The 16,859-nt window shown below is 41.3% G+C and overlaps 1 protein-coding gene across 6 annotated transcripts in view; it reads right to left on the reverse strand.

The window, feature by feature from the left end:
* Nucleotides 1-16,859, reverse strand: part of LOC110525500 (early estrogen-induced gene 1 protein) — a 26,209-nt gene continuing 9,350 nt past the window's right edge. For 2 of the 6 annotated variants that reach the window (XM_090237245.1, XM_021605655.3), the window contains exons 3-12: nt 6,553-6,673; nt 6,264-6,293; nt 4,142-4,258; nt 3,623-3,669; nt 3,318-3,463; nt 3,067-3,165; nt 2,787-2,970; nt 2,503-2,624; nt 2,302-2,371; nt 1-2,212 (exon numbers count right to left, since the gene is read on the reverse strand). In XM_090237245.1, coding sequence (XP_090093371.1) covers nt 2,158-2,212; nt 2,302-2,371; nt 2,503-2,624; nt 2,787-2,970; nt 3,067-3,165; nt 3,318-3,463; nt 3,623-3,669; nt 4,142-4,258; nt 6,264-6,293; nt 6,553-6,673 — 991 coding nt within the window. In that variant the 3' untranslated portion in view covers nt 1-2,157. Of the gene's footprint in view, nt 2,213-2,301; nt 2,372-2,502; nt 2,625-2,786; nt 2,971-3,066; nt 3,175-3,274; nt 3,464-3,622; nt 3,670-4,141; nt 4,259-6,263; nt 6,294-6,552; nt 6,674-16,100; nt 16,311-16,859 lie in introns of those variants that run through there. The other 4 variants (XM_021605653.3, XM_021605652.3, XM_090237246.1 and 1 more) reach the window with 3 other exon arrangements.

A 16,859-nucleotide genomic window follows, 5' to 3' on the forward strand; every position in this document is an offset into this window, starting at 1 on the left:
ATGTGCATTTGTTAAAATAATATAAAATATTTTTATTTTGTTAAAATAATATTACAAAAGACAAGATTAGACATTGTTAATGTATGTGTAGGACACTGGGGCTTTGTGCATAGCTTAAAACCCTCTTCAAACACAGGAAAGGAGAATGGAAAAACATCACTTTTTAATACATGTCATTTCTATCTGAAATGCTGTCGCAATGAACGTCACATCACCCGAGACCACCAAACCCTGCTGTGGTTAATATAAGCCCATGTGACAATGTTGTGAAAAATTAGATCCATATTTTTCCACCACAACAATGAACATATTTTGTACATAATGCCTTCAGAAAGTATCCACAATTCAATTACGTTTTCCACATTGTGGTTACAGCCTGAATTTAAAATCTATTCAATTGAGTTTTTTTGTCACTGGCCTACACACCCTTCATTAAAAATGAAAAGCTGAAATGTCTTGAGTCAATAAGTATTCAACCCCTTCGTTATGGCAAGCCTAAATAAGTTCAGGAGTAATCATTTGCTTGAGTCACATAAGTTGCATGGACTCACTGTGTGTGCAATAATAGTGTTTAACCAGATTTTTGAATGACTACCTCATCTCTGTAACCCACACATACAATTATCTATAAGGGCCCACGGTCAAGTAGTGAATTTCAAACACAGGTTTAACCACAAAGACCAGGGAGTTTTCCCAATGCCTCGCAAAGATGGGCACCTATTCATAGATGGGCAAAAATTAAAAAGCAGACATTGAATATAGTGAAGTTATTAATTACACTTTGGACGGTGTATCAATACACCAGGTCACTACAAAGACACAGGTGTCCTTCCTTACTCAGTAGCCAGAGAGGCACTAAACTGCTCAGGGATTTCACCATGAGGCCAATGGTGACTTTAAAACAGTTAGAGATTAATGCCTGTGATGGGAGAAAACTGAGGATTGATCAACAGCATTGTAATTATTCTACAAAACTAACCTAATTGACAGAGTGAAAAGGAGGAAGCTAGGGGTATGAATACTTTCTGAAGGCACAGTACACAGACTGATATTATTTAAGGCAGTCTTCATAGGCAGACTACTTATAGATGATAGTTATCAGCACATTGAAAAAAGTTTACGCCGAACAAGTGTATCAGACCTACAAGCATTCAGTCCATAACAACAGTCATTTTAGACACATAGTATAGAAAAGGTTAACAGTTAACATTCAGATATGCAGGAGAACAGTTTTTATATATGAGAGAGAGAGACGTTCTATAAAATATATAATACAACAGGGACCCTTTTCACCATCTTTGTAGTGTTAAAATCCATTTTAAAAATACAACAAACCAGCCAGCTGATTGGAAAACACAAACAAATCATGATCCTTCATAAGATCATGTTTGGAGACATCTACTAGTGTAAAAGTATGTTGAATATGTATGCCCAAATCTGAGAACAACACCTAGCTTCTTACCTCTGGTGTTTGCACCAAATAACCATCAAATGGGTTTAGAACACATAGCATATAAAACTTCCCGGAACTGCTACACCTATCCAGTTCCTTGAGATCTGTATTTACAAAAAAATGGACAGAATAGGAGATGTCTGTTTTTTGGGGACATAATCTTCACTCGTTTCCTTCTCAAATCCCATTGGAAGAGAAGGTCAGAAGGGAGGGACCTCTGGCTTTCTCATCCAATGGGTTTTGAGAAGGAAACGAGTGGACGAGGGGAGAGGGATCCTGGAATGTATGCCATTGAGATAGTTGGTTGAAGAAAAGAGACTGATCCCTCAGTAAGCCATTTCTCCACAAGAGGGAGCCAAAGTACTACAGTCTAAATTGGACAAACACCAGTCAGACAGTGCTGAGGACTTTCTCCATCACCAGGTCTCCTTCAGTGGTGACGAGACTAGCACGGTCATCACAGAGAGGATCTGGTGCCTTGGGTCATGTAAGGGAAAAATACATTACAAAGTAGCGTATAAAAACATGTATTGGTATTTTCTTTAAAGTACTACATTTGTCCGATAGTTATTCAAATTTGTGTAAACTGTGCGGTACGGTCCTCCTCATGGCTTCCAGCTCAGCCAGTGATCCAGGATGACTGCATTATATTTTTAGAGTTAGTCCACAAGCTTCATTGCAGAGGCCTCAATTAAAATTAATCTTCACCAGTCGTAATGGCTCTCTATCACCACTTGCTCATAGACACCAGCACACACCCTGAAAGAATGAAAAGTGGCAGAGTAAGAGCTGTGTGTGCGTTTGATGTATTATTATTGTGTGTGCGTGTGTCCTTTCTGGTTTCTCACCTGTTACTGCGCAGTAAACCATTCAGGGATGTGGTGCCGTCTCTACTGACAAACAGTCGCAGGTTACTGTCTTGAGGAGGAAATAAACACACCAAGAGACAAATGAAACAGTACAAAAGAGTACAAAAGTTACGTAAAAAAAGAGCCCCCCAAAAATGTAGTGGACAAGTGAAAGGGCAGGGTGAGGTTGGGGCTTCATACCTTCAGTGTTACTTATGTCAGCAAAGTTCTGGCTCTGGATGATCTTTTCAACAATATCGTCGGCATCGATGCGGGTGTCATTCACCCAGGAGGGATGGCTCTCCACTGAATCCTGCTTCCTCCTGTCACAGGGTGGAGGGAAAAGGCCCAGTCAGGCAACAGTGGATAAACAGCAGTCATACAAATAGCAATAGTGTTCCACTGACAGTTCCACTAGTTTGTTTTCATAGATTGTCAAAACAAACACATTTGGTCAAACACATCTGGTGAGTGGAAGGTCTTGCCTGGGGGGTCTGTTGGATGGCAAGACGGGCCGAGGGGGTAGAGGGGGTCTCCCTGGCCTCTCTCCCTCTGTTGGAGTGTCTACTGTCACACTGAGGCCCCCAGATATGCCGCTTCCTGTGGAGGTGTTCCTCCTGTGTGTGAGGTCAGACATACTAGAGGAGCAGGAGTGCTCTGTGCTGCAGCCTGGGGGACAATACATTTACATTACAGACTTAGGTGCAAATACCAACAAACAAAAATACTCTGGAGAGGAAAGATGGGGAACATGAACCCACACACCTGAGATCCTGCTCAGCTGGCTGGCATAGCTGGAGTTACGAGAGTGCCCCGACTGGAATACTTCCCCTGGGCTAGCTGCCTGGGTCTGGTCTGACTCCTCTGGAAGACCTGACACCAAACAGAGCCACACCTCAATTAGTTAGAGTCCCTCACCATGTGTCCCATACCTAGGTTAACTGTTTAGTGGTGATGGATTATCATAACATACCCACTGTTACCAGGTTTGAGCGGATCCACGTGCCCTGTCGTACCTGAGCTGATGATCGAGGGCCTGGGCTTCATGGACTGGCCCAGAGAAGTGGGCCGGTTAGGGGTTCCAGTGCCATCCCCCTTACAGTCCAGCTGCAGGACATGGTCCTGGCCTGTGATGGAGATGGACTTGGCTGTGCTGGGGGCACTGCAAAAAAACATGACTGGTCAGTCCACATTATACTGTGCAATGTTAAGTTTGCTTGATGGGCAAATTGACTCCCCATTGGGGGGTGCCAGAGTCACATTTTCTAAATGCATGAAGATCAAAGATAGATCAGAGATTTGAACATGTCAGGTCACTCACGTTTTAAAGCACGGATCTCCAGATAGGAGGGCCATCCCAATAGTCACCTTCAGAGAAAATCCAGACAAAATCTACTTTTATTACAATAAGACCATATAAAAAGTAGCAAGTAATGTTTGCACTAGCTACAGTATATTTTTTATTTTACCTTTAACTAGGCAAGTCAGTTAAGAACAAATTCTTATTTTCAACTGCCTGTTCAGGGGCAGAACAACTTATATTTGTACCTTGTCGGCTCGGGGATTTGAACTTGCAACCTTCCGGTTACTAGTCCAACACTCTAACCACTATGCTATCCTGTCGCCCCAGAATGCCACAGATCATCTATATCAAAGTTCAGTTGAGGTGCTGCGCATCAACAGCCCTGGGTTATCAGTGGAACGAGGGTCCTTTACCACAATACAAAGTCACTAAGTATAAACTATGTCAGTTGTTCTGCACAACCAAACAAAACCCAACCCTGACAAAGTCCCAAGGTCAATAGTCTTGACTCCTGCCCCCCCTAGCACAGTCCCTTGCCTTCAGTATGGAGTTGTCCTGCCTAGTATTCTTGGTGTTGTATCCCTCCAGCAGACAACAGCGGACTGCAGAGCCCGAGCCAGCGAACTCTGCCATGTTGAGGTCAGTAAAACCCAGCTGAGGGAGAAAGAACAGTTACTTTCACTACAGTAGTTTTAAACCTGCATATACTGTGAGGTAGCCATGACATTTCACATTTAGGTTTTCTAGCCCTAAGGGACTGGATATAGAGATATATTTTCTTTGAATCTCAGGTTATCCAAGAGGAGCCTAATTTCCTTTTCTCCAGGTTCAATTTCGTCAAAGCTATTGTTTACAGATGTGTGTATTTAAGGAAGCCCATTTCCAAAGAGGAAAGGGGTTTTATTTAGCTTAAGGAAATCCATAAGCATAGCGTGAGAAAACACAGGAAGGGTCCCTGGCTACCTGAGAGAGTGCATCATCTATAAACTTTCCCCAGCTTTATTTGAAGTTAATTTCCAATGAACAAAAATGTAAATGCAACATGCAAAGTGTTGGTCCCATATTTAAATGTAATAAATGATCTCAGAAATGTTCCATAAGCACAAAGAGTTTATTTCTCCTAAATTTTGTTCACAAATTTGTTAACATCCCTGTTAGTGAGCATTTCTCCTCGCCCAAGATAATCCATCCACCTGAAAGGTGTGGCATATTAAGAAGCTGATTAAACAGCATGATCATGACATACTGTAGGTGCACCTTGTGCTGGGGACAATAAAGGCCAGTAAAATGTACAGTTTTGTCACAACACAATGCCACAGATGTCTCAAGTTTTGAGGAAGAGTGCAATTGGCATGCTGACTGCAGGATTGTCCACCAGAGCTGTTGCCAGATAATTGAATGTTCATTTCTCCACCATAAGAAACCTCTGTCATTTTAGAGAATTTGGCAGTACGTACAACCGGCTTCAGACCCGCAGACCTTGTGTAACCATGCCAGTCCAGGACCTCCACATCCGGCTTCTTCACCTGCGGGCTCGTCTGAGACCAGCCACCTGGACAGCTGATGAAACTGTGGGATTGCACAACCAAAGTATTTCTGCACAAACTTTCAGAAATTGTCTCTGGGAAGCTCATCTGTGTCCTCATCCTCCTCACCAGGGTATTGACCTGACTGCACGTCGGCATTGTAACCAACTTCAGTGGGCAAATGTTCACCTTCGATGGTCACTGGTATGCTGGAGAAGTGTGCTCTTCACGGATGAATACTGATTTTAACTGTACCGCATCATGCGGACAAGTAGTTTGCTGATGTCAACGTTGTGAACAGAGAGCCCCACGGTGATGGTGAGATTATGGTATGGGCAGGCATAAGCTATGGACAACAAACACAATTGCATTTTATCGATGGAAATTTGAATGCACAGAGATACCGTGACGAGACCCTGAGGCCCATTGTCGTGCCATTCATTCGCCACCATCACCTCCTGTTTCAGCATGTCGCAAGGATCTGTACACAATTCCTGGAAGCTGAAAATGTCCCAGTTCTTCCATGGCCTGCATACTCACTGTCACCCATTGAGCAAGTTTGGGATGCTCTGGATCGACGTGTACGACAGCGTTTTCCAGTTCCCGCCAATATCCAGCAACTTGGCACAGCCACTGAAGAGGAGTGGCACAAAATTCCACAGGACACAATCAACAGCCAGATCAATCAACAACTATGCGAAGGAGATGTCGCTCTGCATGAGCCAAATGGTGGTCACAACAGACACTGACTGGGTTTCTGATCCACTCCCCTACATTTAAAATATGTATATATATATATCTGTGACCAACAGATATCTGTATTCCCAGTCGTGTGAAATCCATAGATTAGGGCCGAATGAATTGATTTAAAATGACTGATTTCCTTATATGAACTGTAACTCAGTAAAATCTTTGAAATTATTGCATGTTGCGTTTATATTTTTGTTCAGTATAGTTTACTCAACTTATACATAGTGCCAAAGTTGTAGCTTGTGTTTGTAGAAGTGGGGTGACTAATGTAAATGTGTAAAATGTCTTAACAGCAGTGTTGATGTGTGTTGACATCAGGCTACAGTAAATTGTAATGTGTTTGTGGATATAGGGTGGGATGCTCAGGAGGAGTGGGCTCTTACCTTTGAATATGTTTTTCCTCCTTTGAGTTCCTGTAGTGAAAACAGGAAAAGGGAGATGACTACTGAGCATTGACAGTCTGGCACACAGTGTAGTGTGTGTTTAACACTGATCTATGATCAGATTACAGAGGCTACAGAGTTTACACTATCAGGGGTGTGAATAATGAATGGAAAGTTAAATAACCCAGTGGTACACACAGGAAACGGTAGTCCCTGATGTTCACAGACAAAGAGATAACAGCAGAGAGCTGTGTGTTGCTTAGACAGGTCCCCCAAAAGTCAGACAGACCTTCCGCACAGAGACCCGACAGATGGCGGAATCCAGCACTCCAGTCGTGGGGTTGGTGCTCATTTTACACACAAAGGTAAACCTCTTCTTCCAGCAAACACAGTTCTCCTGAACCTCCTCTCTGTAGGACAAGAGGACAGGAATCAGAGCGGGCATGGCACTACAGTACAGCTACATAAACCTCAATAAACTGTTATTAGTGTCAAGGGAGTTAATGACAGTCATTACTGTTTGAGTGGTCTCACAATGAGAAGTTACTAATTCGACGGCACATAAGACATCACTTGTGCTTTGGCCCTCGCTCTTCAACGTTTTGCTCCAGTTTTAGTGAAAGCAAACTTGTTGTTGAGGAAACGGTGAACAATAGCCTCTGGGCTTCTGTAAAAACAGAGTTCACATTGTAAATAGGCCAGTGCCTGACGTCACCCTGTCCGTCCATACATTCAGGGAAATGGCTGAGTATACAGAGAAGGACGGTTGATGTAAAAACAGTCCTGGTGATAATCTGTCTACTTCCCATTTTAACTCACTTCATACTCTCCCCTTCCCAACTGAACTGAATGTAACCATTGTCAGTATTAGTCATGCCCCGTGCCTGGACCCAGCCACTCAGAATGCACAGGAGTAACTCAAGTGAATCCAGGGCTTAATGTGGACTCTAGAAATAATGAATAACTTACAGAGCATGAGGAGCTAATGTAAATCTACAGGGCTGGATATGCGTACTCATCTCCAATGTAAACAAACAGCCATGGGATACACCCAAACTAACAGCGCACAGAGTAGGGAGGTGGACAGATCAGCCTGTTTACTGTAGTGTGTACCTATTGCCTTGTGGGAGTGCTCAAACAATCAGGTTTTACCAGACTGCAGTTGACATCACCACAAAGCATACACAGTGAAACAGCCATCCTTCAGTTAAAACCCAAACACCCTTTAAGTGCGAAGGGTAAATCCATTTGAATTCAATCACTTTTTGATTTGAACGAAACCTTCCTTACATATTTAATTAACCATTGTATAAGTGCACAAAAAGTTACTTTCTGGACCTGATTGCCAAAACATTCAGAAGATAAGGTGCTCAAAGTTTAAAAACTTCAACCATACCATGAGACTTCCATGTCTTCATCACTGGAAAACATACACGGTTGAGTTTGATATCATTTAAAAGCTTAAAACAGGGTTGTCAAACTATTTTATAAAACTTTTTTTGTAACCTTTAATGACAATGATGTAAAAACACATAAATGCTGATGTTTTACATATTCGCATATGTTGGAGCTGAGACCCTATTTTACATCTAAGGTTTCTGTGTTGTGTGAATATGGGTGGGTGTCATTTTTTCAAATGGCACCACAAAGATAGTTTGAGGCCCACAGATCAGAGAACGTTGTCTTGAACAGGAACATCTGTTGTACATCATCTTGTCGATCCTCCATAGGAAACCTATTGAAATCATAAGAAATATAGACAATAGAGTAGAAATGACCATTTAAGTTGACTTTCGACAGTGGACCGGCAGTCATCTTTGTGGTAGTAATTAGAAGTTCAAATTTCTATTCAATTTTAATGGTGTACCAGCTAAATTGCAGTGGTCTGAAGGGATAGGGTCTGTTCTATGAATTATATTTCTATGGTTGAAATGACACCCACCCTGTATTCAAGAGCATGTCGTGTCTCAACCGATGGCGGGCACAACACAAAAACCTCAGATGTGAAAAAGGGCCTAAGCTACAACATATGTGAATGTGAAAATAAATCGGTGTTTATGCATTTATACAATTGACGTTAAAATGTCAAATATATTTTATTAAACGCGGTTTGTACGCTTTTAAAATGATATTAAACTCAACTGTTTATCTTTTCTCGTAATGAAGACGTGGATGAATCATGGTATGGTGGGGTATGCAACATTATTTAACTTTATCTCCTGAATGTTTTGGCATTCAGGCTCAAAAGGTAACTAACTTATTTGGTTTAAATCAAAAAGGGATCCTTTCAGAAAGTGATTGAATTCAAATGGATTTACCCAGAAGGCAGCAAATGCAGCATGCTTCCTGAACAGTTGTACCAGCAGAGACGTACCTGGGACTAGCCATAAGCACACTGTTTTTGAAATAAGCACAGGGGAGTACTTCGGCACTTTGGCAAGCAGCAGAAAATAAACTCACTGCCATAGAGGTCGGGTGCAAAGAGTCAGAATTTGCCCTGTGAATTGCAGTCAGTTAGCACATGATCCCTAACCAGCTGACACATTTCTTGTATTGACTATAGAGCTGCAGAGGGGCTTCAGTAGTAGTGCGTAGTGGTTTGGCTCCTTGCAGGGCACAGGGCCAGTACATGTGTTCCTACTCCATGCCATGCAAGGGACTGGCATCATAGGATCATCTGCTCAAAGAAATGTTCCAGGGGAGCCACGTGATGCCTGCAGTACCTCTACATCAGGGACAGCATGTTCCCAAATGCACACACAGCTTTTACTATGCAGACCTTGAATATCAATGTCACACTTTAGGCATACCAGATACGGAAGAGGAAGCGAGACATCTTACTTGCTCCCTTTATCTGGTTCATATACAGCCAATGAACTAAGCACACCCAGCTGCAATCACATTGGTGCCTATGGGAGCACCACCCCTTAAGTGATCATTTTTGTCCAATGGTAAATGGCTGGGACATCTTCATTTATCCACCATCTTTGGGCATACTATCTGAAGTCACATGACTGATAGAGTGATACAATGCTGGACTAGTATAGGGCTGTACCCTCTCTGCATCAACACACGGCAAAAATGTACTGTAAGAGATGTGATCCAACCTTCCACATAGTAAATATAGAGGACTGTTTAAGTTGATAACGTTTTCCCTCCTCTAGTATGGTTTCGGTTCCAAAACCAGCTATGGTGTGTTAGGCCAATTTGGCAGGAAAGAAATCCTGTTGCTTACTTGAGAAACTGCTGCTTTGTATTACAAAAACAGATTCCAACAATTTGATTGGCTCTAAAACCTTTAGTCATAGAAGGGCTATACAGACTCCAACAAATTGCATGTCTTTAAACCTTTGGTCATACTTAAATGTTGTTTAAAATGCATTAGACATCCCCATTTCCACTCTTAATTATTATAATAATTAATTACTATATAAATAAATAATTACTATAATTGCAATGAAACACATTTTATGCAAGTATTGTAGTTCACTGCCATTTTAGATTTTTTTCCTCACATAGGTTCTTTATATAGTTGTCTCTTTGTTTTGCATTCCTTGGTTCTTTGCCACACACATACTTCTCAAGTTCTTACCAAGAGCGCCACGCTAATCACTGCCCACCCCCCTCAATAAGTCTCTGAAAAACGTTCTCAGCCACATTCCATAAAGCAGGTGGTTTTATTAAACTGCCATGGCAACCACACACGCCTCAAATCCAACTACAACGTTGAATCAAAACAGGAGTGAATGAGTTAGAGCACTGAGGGGAGAGAGGATGGTCAAAAATAGAAAACTGAAATATTACATTTACAAACAAGTATTCAGACCCTTTACTCAGTAGTTTGTTGAAGCACCTTTGGCAGCAATTGCAGCTTTGAGTCTTCTTCGGTATGACGCTACAAGCTTGGCACACCTGTATTTGGGAAGTTTCTCCCATTCTTCTCTGCAGATCCTCTCAAGCTCTGTCAGGTTGGATGGGGAGTGTCGCTGCACAGCTGTTTTCAGATCTCTCCAGAGATGTTAGATCGGATTCAAGTCCAAGCTCTGGCTGGGCCACTCAACAACATTCAGAGACTTATCCCGAAGCCACTCCTGCATTGTCTTGGCTGTGTGCTTAGTGCTCTTGAGCAGATTTTCATCAAGGATCTCTCTGTACTTTGCTTCATTCACCTTTTCCTCAATCCTGACTAGTCTCCCAGTCCCTGCTGCTGAAAAAAATCCCCACAGCATGATGCTGCCACCACCATGCTTTACAGTAGAGATTTACTCCAGATGTGACGCTTGACATACAGGCAAAAAAATTCAATCTTGGTTTCATCAGACCAGAGAATCTTGTTTCTCATGGTCTGAGAGTCCTTTAGGGGCCTTTTGGCAAACCACCTGGCCACTCTACCATAAAGAGCTGATTGGTGGAGTGCTGCAGAGATGGTTGTCCTTCCAGAAGGTCCTCCCATCTCCACAGAGAAACTCTGGAGCTGTCAGAAAGACCATTGGGTTCTTGGTCACCTCCCTGACCAAGGCCCTTCTCCCCTGATTGCTCAGTTTGGCCTTGCGGCCAGGTCTAGGAAGAGTCTTGGTGGTTCTAAACTTCTTCCATTTAAGAATGATGGAGGCCACTGTTCTTGGGGACTTTCAATGCTGCATAAATTGTTTGGTACCCTTCCCCAGATCTGTGCCTCAACACAATCCTGTCTCAGAGCTCTACGGACAATTCCTTCGACCTCATGGTCGAAGGAAAATACAAAAATATATTTCTCTCCAATTTTGAGCACAAATTTCTTTACCAGCCTGTTAGTGAGCATTTCTCCTTTGCCAATATAGTTCATCCACCTGACACGTGGCATATCAAGAAGTTGATTAATAAATCCTCACTGGGATAGGCGTCCTGCCAGCGGGACACCTGTCGACAACTTCCCGTGAAATTGGAGGGCGCGCAATTCAAATAAATAATCGTAAAAATGATGGATATTAAACATCTAGGTATCTTATATCGGTTAAAAGCTTAAATTCTTGTTAATCTAACTGCATTGTCTGATTTACCATAGGCTTTACAGAGAAAACATGCCAAGTGATTGATTGAGGATAGCAACCCATATAAAAATATTTTTCAACTAGCACAGGCTTCATAAAATCACAAATAGCGATTAAATATTAATTTACTTTTTGAAAATATTCCTCTGATTTGTAATCCCAAGGGTCCCAGCTACAACATGCATGGCCGTTTTGTTAGATCAAATCCTTCTTTATATCCCAAAAAGTCTGTTTAGTTGGCGCCATCGATTTGAGTAATCCACTTGTTCAACATGCAGAGAAAGGAATCCAAAAAGCTTTCGCTAAAACAAGTCAAAATACAGGTTTATTTAATCCTCAGGTACACTAAAATGTAATTAAACTATAATATTTCATACAGAAAGAAGTATGTTCAATAGAAAAGTAAAATTAGCAAGTGCACGCACAGACTGATTTCCAACTCTGACTCCCAGTACCAAAACTAAATTCTTCCTCGTTTGGGAAGAAACAAGCCTGAAATCCTGAACAAAGACGGTTGGCATCTAGTGGATGCCATAGGATTTGCAATCTGGGAGCTGGAATTGCATAGGCCCCATAGCTTTCCATTGAAAGAGCATGGGCTCTCCAAAACAAAATTCTGGTTGTTTTTTATTTGGATTTTCTCATACCATATCAATTGTGTTATAGTCTCACGCATTATTTTAACATTTCAACAAACAAAGTGTTTTCTATCCAATGGTACCAATTATATACATATCCTGGTTTATGAGCCTGAGTAACAGGCAGTTTACTTTGGACACGTCAGTCAGACAGGAAGTGGCGAAAAATAGACCCAAGCCTGTTTAAACAGCATGATCATTAAACAGGTGCAGTTTGTGCTGGGGGACAATAAAAGGCCACTAAAATGTGAAGTTTTGTCACAGAACACAACACTAGATGTCTCAACTTGAGGGAGCGTGCAATTGCTCATTTCTCTACCATCGTTTTAGAGAATTCGGCAGTGCATCCAACAGGCCTCACAATCACAGACCACGTGTAACCACACCAGCCAAGGACCTCCACATGCGTAATTCTGATTGACTGGGCCTGACTACCCATGGCTGCACCCCTGCCCAGTCATGTGAAATCCATAGATTAGGGACTAATTCATTTATTTCAATTGACTGATTTCCTTATACGAACTGTAACTCAGTCAAATCTTTTAAATTGTTGCATGTTGCGTTTATATTTTTGTTCAGTATGTTTCAGGCAACAACAGAACAAAGGGAGTTCTGTACTCCCCAGGCCCTATGATAACACACAATCTCTATCAAAGACATGGGACCACCAAATCAGTCTCTGTGTTTCTGAGTAGACCTGCACTCGGGTTACAGAGATAAACCAGAGACAGAATTGCCAGATAACTCAAGCAGATAAATTGTCTCCATCCAATCTGTTATATAATCCTCAAAAAGAGACTTAAAAGGGGTGCATAGCATACCCGGGTCTTGTATCATTGCAGGGGAAGTGGAGTGGAGGGCAACATTCTTTTTAACTCTATGTGTTTATCAATGATGACAGGCATAGGAGAAAAACATCCGGTGAACAGTAATCATAGTAAGGGTTATCATGATGATTTAGTTTGTTTTTGTGCTCTTTCAAAGGCCCTACACAGTTCAGAGGTTCAATGAGGTGCATCATATGGTTCTCTACAGAGCGCCTATCGGAAAGTCCAGAGGAATGGTTGGGGAATCTTAAAAAATACAATAAAATAAAAATTAATAGCAGGAACAGCCACATCTAGTGGTCAGAACTTGGTAATATCAGGATGTACGACGGGCCATAAACCTAACAATTTCAATGACTAATTTCTCTGAACATAAAAAATGAAATTCACTGAGAATACATTGGATAGGATGAAGAAACAAATACGGCGAGCTGCAGCTCCATATTACACGTCAGACAGAGAATTGATACTGTATACACATTGGGTTTGGATTGGCGTGGGGTGTGTGTGTGTGTATAATATTTATTGAATATTATATGAATCCTATAAATTAAAATAAAGTGGGGGGATGTTCTCTGGACATATAGGACAAATACGCTGATGACCTCCGATCCAAGAGACATAACACATGTCCCCCTAAATCTTGTTTATGTGCGGCTACCTTTCATCTTTAGGTCAGTGTGTGAAGTCACACACCCCTCTACCAAACACTGAACGCCCCAGAGGAGCATCCCTTTCCTCCCCAGCCTACTCTAAAACAAACACTCCCAGATCAAATACCGGAATCCTTTTGTGTTCCCATTTATATTACTAAAGTAAACAATGACCTAGGTTCTAAACCTGAGGAGGAAGTTTAACCCGTAGAAACCCGGACCCAGTTTTACTTGCGTGAACATTAAGCAGTGGTTAGGACAGCCCAAGGAAACCCCTAATAGCATTTCTGAAGAAAACAAATCAACACTCCTTGTAATAGTTATGCAATGTTTCATATATGTAACATCGGGTAGAAAGGGGTGCAAACCATCCAGTTTCAACAATATCTATTTCTGCATTGTGAACTGCTTACACTAAAATGTAAACATGAATCATGAAATCTAACTCATTATTTCTGAAACCCAAGTTATAAAAGCAGTATCATATATATTGCACAAGTTGTTCATCTTCAGTGTGTCCTTATTTGTGCACTGCAAAATTTCCATGAGCCCCGATACTTCCACTATTCAAAACTTCCCACTCTCATTGGTGTCTGTCAGATATGTTACAGTTAAGGGCAGTTTGCTCACTTTTTTGTGTGTGTAAATTGGGACCCATAGACAGTTGACACTCAACTATATCTTTAATAAAGAAATCCAGACTAAATGTAGATGTTTAGTATTTGACGCGATATACAAACAATGTAATTGTATATAAAGCATCATAAAGATGTTAGCCCTTAATCATGACTCAGTTCATTACACATTTACACATTCTGTTACATTACAGCCTTATTCTAAAATGTATCAAATTTAGACATTTTTGCAAATGTATACAATTTAAAAAACTGAAATACCTTATTTAAGTATTCAGACCCTTTGCTATGAGACTCAAAAATGGAGCTCAGGTGCATCCTGTTTCCATTGATCATCCTTGTGATGTAGCTACAACTTTGGTGGAGTCCACCGGTGGTAAATTCAATTGATTGGACATGATTTGTAGAGGCACACACCTGTCTATATAAAGCTCCCACAGTTGACAGTGCACGTCAGAGCAAAAACCAAGCCATGAGGTCGAAGGAATTGTCCGAGAGCTCAGACAGAATTGTGTTGAGGCACAGATCTGGGGAAGGGACCCAAAACATTTCAACAGCTTTGAAGGTCCCTAAGAACACAGTGGCCTCCATCATTCTTAAATGTAAGGTTGCAACCACCAATCTTCCTAGAGCTGGCCGCCCGGCCAAACTGTGCAATCGGGGGAGAAGGGCCGTGTTCAAGGATGTGACCAAGAACCTGATGGTCACTGACAGAGCTCCAGTGTTCCTAAGTGGATATGGGAGAATCATCTCTGCAGCACTCCACAAAATCAGGCCTTTTTGTTAGAGTGGCCAGATGGAAGCCGTTCCTCAGTAAAAGGCACATGACAGCCTGTCTGGAGTTTGCCAAAAGGTACTTAAAGGACTCAGACCATGAGAAACAAGATTCTCTGGTCTGATGAAACCAAGACTGAACTCTTTCTGAATGTCCTTGAGTGGCCCAGCCAGAGCCCGGACTTGAACTCTATCATCTCGGGAGAGACCTGAAAATAGCTGTGCAGTGATGCTCCCCATCTGACAGAGCTTGAGAGGATCTGCAGAGAAGAATGGGAGAAACTGCCCAAATAGAGGTGTGCCAAGCTTAAAGTGTCATACCCAGGAAGACTCAAAGCTGCAATTGCTGCCAAAGGTGCTTCAACAAAGTGCTGAGTAAAGGGTCTGAAGACTTATGTAAATTTGAAATGTCTAGATTAGAGAGAGAAAAAAATGAATCTAATCCATTTCAGAATAAGACTAACGTAACAAAATGTGGAAAATGTCAATGTCTGAATACTTTCCGAATACACTAAGTAATTTGACAAAAGCGTCTTCTGTACAAGGGAGTTTTGTTTGAACATTAACACGTGAAGCTTGCAGTACGGTTTTGTAAGCCCAAGGACCTTCTTTTTATTTTTTTGCTAATATGAACTAGGTTAAAATTGATACAACTTTTATAGGGTTATTGTTCCCACCCGGCCATATCTCCATGTTACAGCGTTGGTTTACGGAAGACAGAGGGACCACCTATGCTAATAAGCTATCTAGCATGCTCCGAACACCTGTGTGTAATGGAAGAAGGCCACCAGAAACGAAAAACACTGTCAGCTGCAACTGTGATCAAGTCGGTTAAGTGTACAGTAAGTGTATATTTTGCATTTATGAAATTATTTTGATATGATATTAAAGTGCTTTATGTCTCTATAACCGTATCCAATTGAGAATCGATTCACGTTTAGATGGAGTATTTGGCTGTCTTGGCTGCGAGAGCCAGACTACCTCTGAAAATAACATACAAGGTACTTGGACCTTAAAACTAGTTAGGGATAGGCGGGACGCAAATGTCTCAACTGGCCAATTGCCAGGGAAAATGCAGAGTGCCAGATTCAAATAAAATACTATAAAATTCAAACTTTCATTAAATCACACATGTAAGATACTCAATTAAAGCGAAAGCATAAGAAGCTATTATCTGATAGCCTGCACCATCTGCACCAGCAGTAAACAAAGGAGTTAGCATATTTCAACCCTGCAGGCGCTACACAAAACGCTGAAATAAAATATAAAACATGCATTACCTTTGACGAGCTTCTTTTGTTGGCACTCCAATATGTCCCATAAACATCACAATTGGTCCTTTTGTTAGATTAATTCCGTCCATATATATCCAAAATGTCCATTTATAAAGCGTGTTTGATCCAGAAAAAAACAAAAAACGGAACGTCACTACAAAATATTTCAAAAGTTGCCTATAAACTTTGCCAAAATATTTCAAACTACTTTTATAATACAACTTTAGGTATTTTTAAACGTTAATAATCGATCAAATTGTAGACGAGGCAATCTGTGTTCAATACAGGAATGAAAACAAACCAGCGCCACATTTCACGTCTTGCGCAACTCACAAAAGTGTACCCAGTTCCTAGTTGGCCTACTTCTTCATTGCACAAAGGAATAACCTCAACCAAATTCTAAAGACTGGTGACGTCCAGCGGAAGCAGTAGGAACTGAAAACAGGTTCCTAAGAAATATCCCTTGGCAATAACAAGGCAGGGAACAGAGAGAGGCAAAAAAAGAATTCTGAACAGTTAGTCCTCTGGGTTTTGCCTGTTACATAAATTCTGTTATACTCACAGACATGATTCAAACAGTTTTAGAAACTTCCGAGTGTTTTCTATCCAAATCTATGAATAATATGCATATCTTATATTCTTGGCATGAGTAGCAGGAAGTTGAAATTGGGCACGCTATTTATCCAAAAGTGAAAATTCTGCCCCCTAGCCCCAATAGGTTTTTTAAGGAGTAACGTAGGCTCCTTAAGAGTACATATTGGGCTA

The sequence above is a fragment of the Oncorhynchus mykiss genome, chromosome 6 (assembly GCF_057628025.1).
Source record: "Oncorhynchus mykiss isolate SJ-2025 chromosome 6, ASM5762802v1, whole genome shotgun sequence".
Taxonomy (NCBI): Eukaryota; Metazoa; Chordata; class Actinopteri; order Salmoniformes; family Salmonidae; genus Oncorhynchus; species Oncorhynchus mykiss.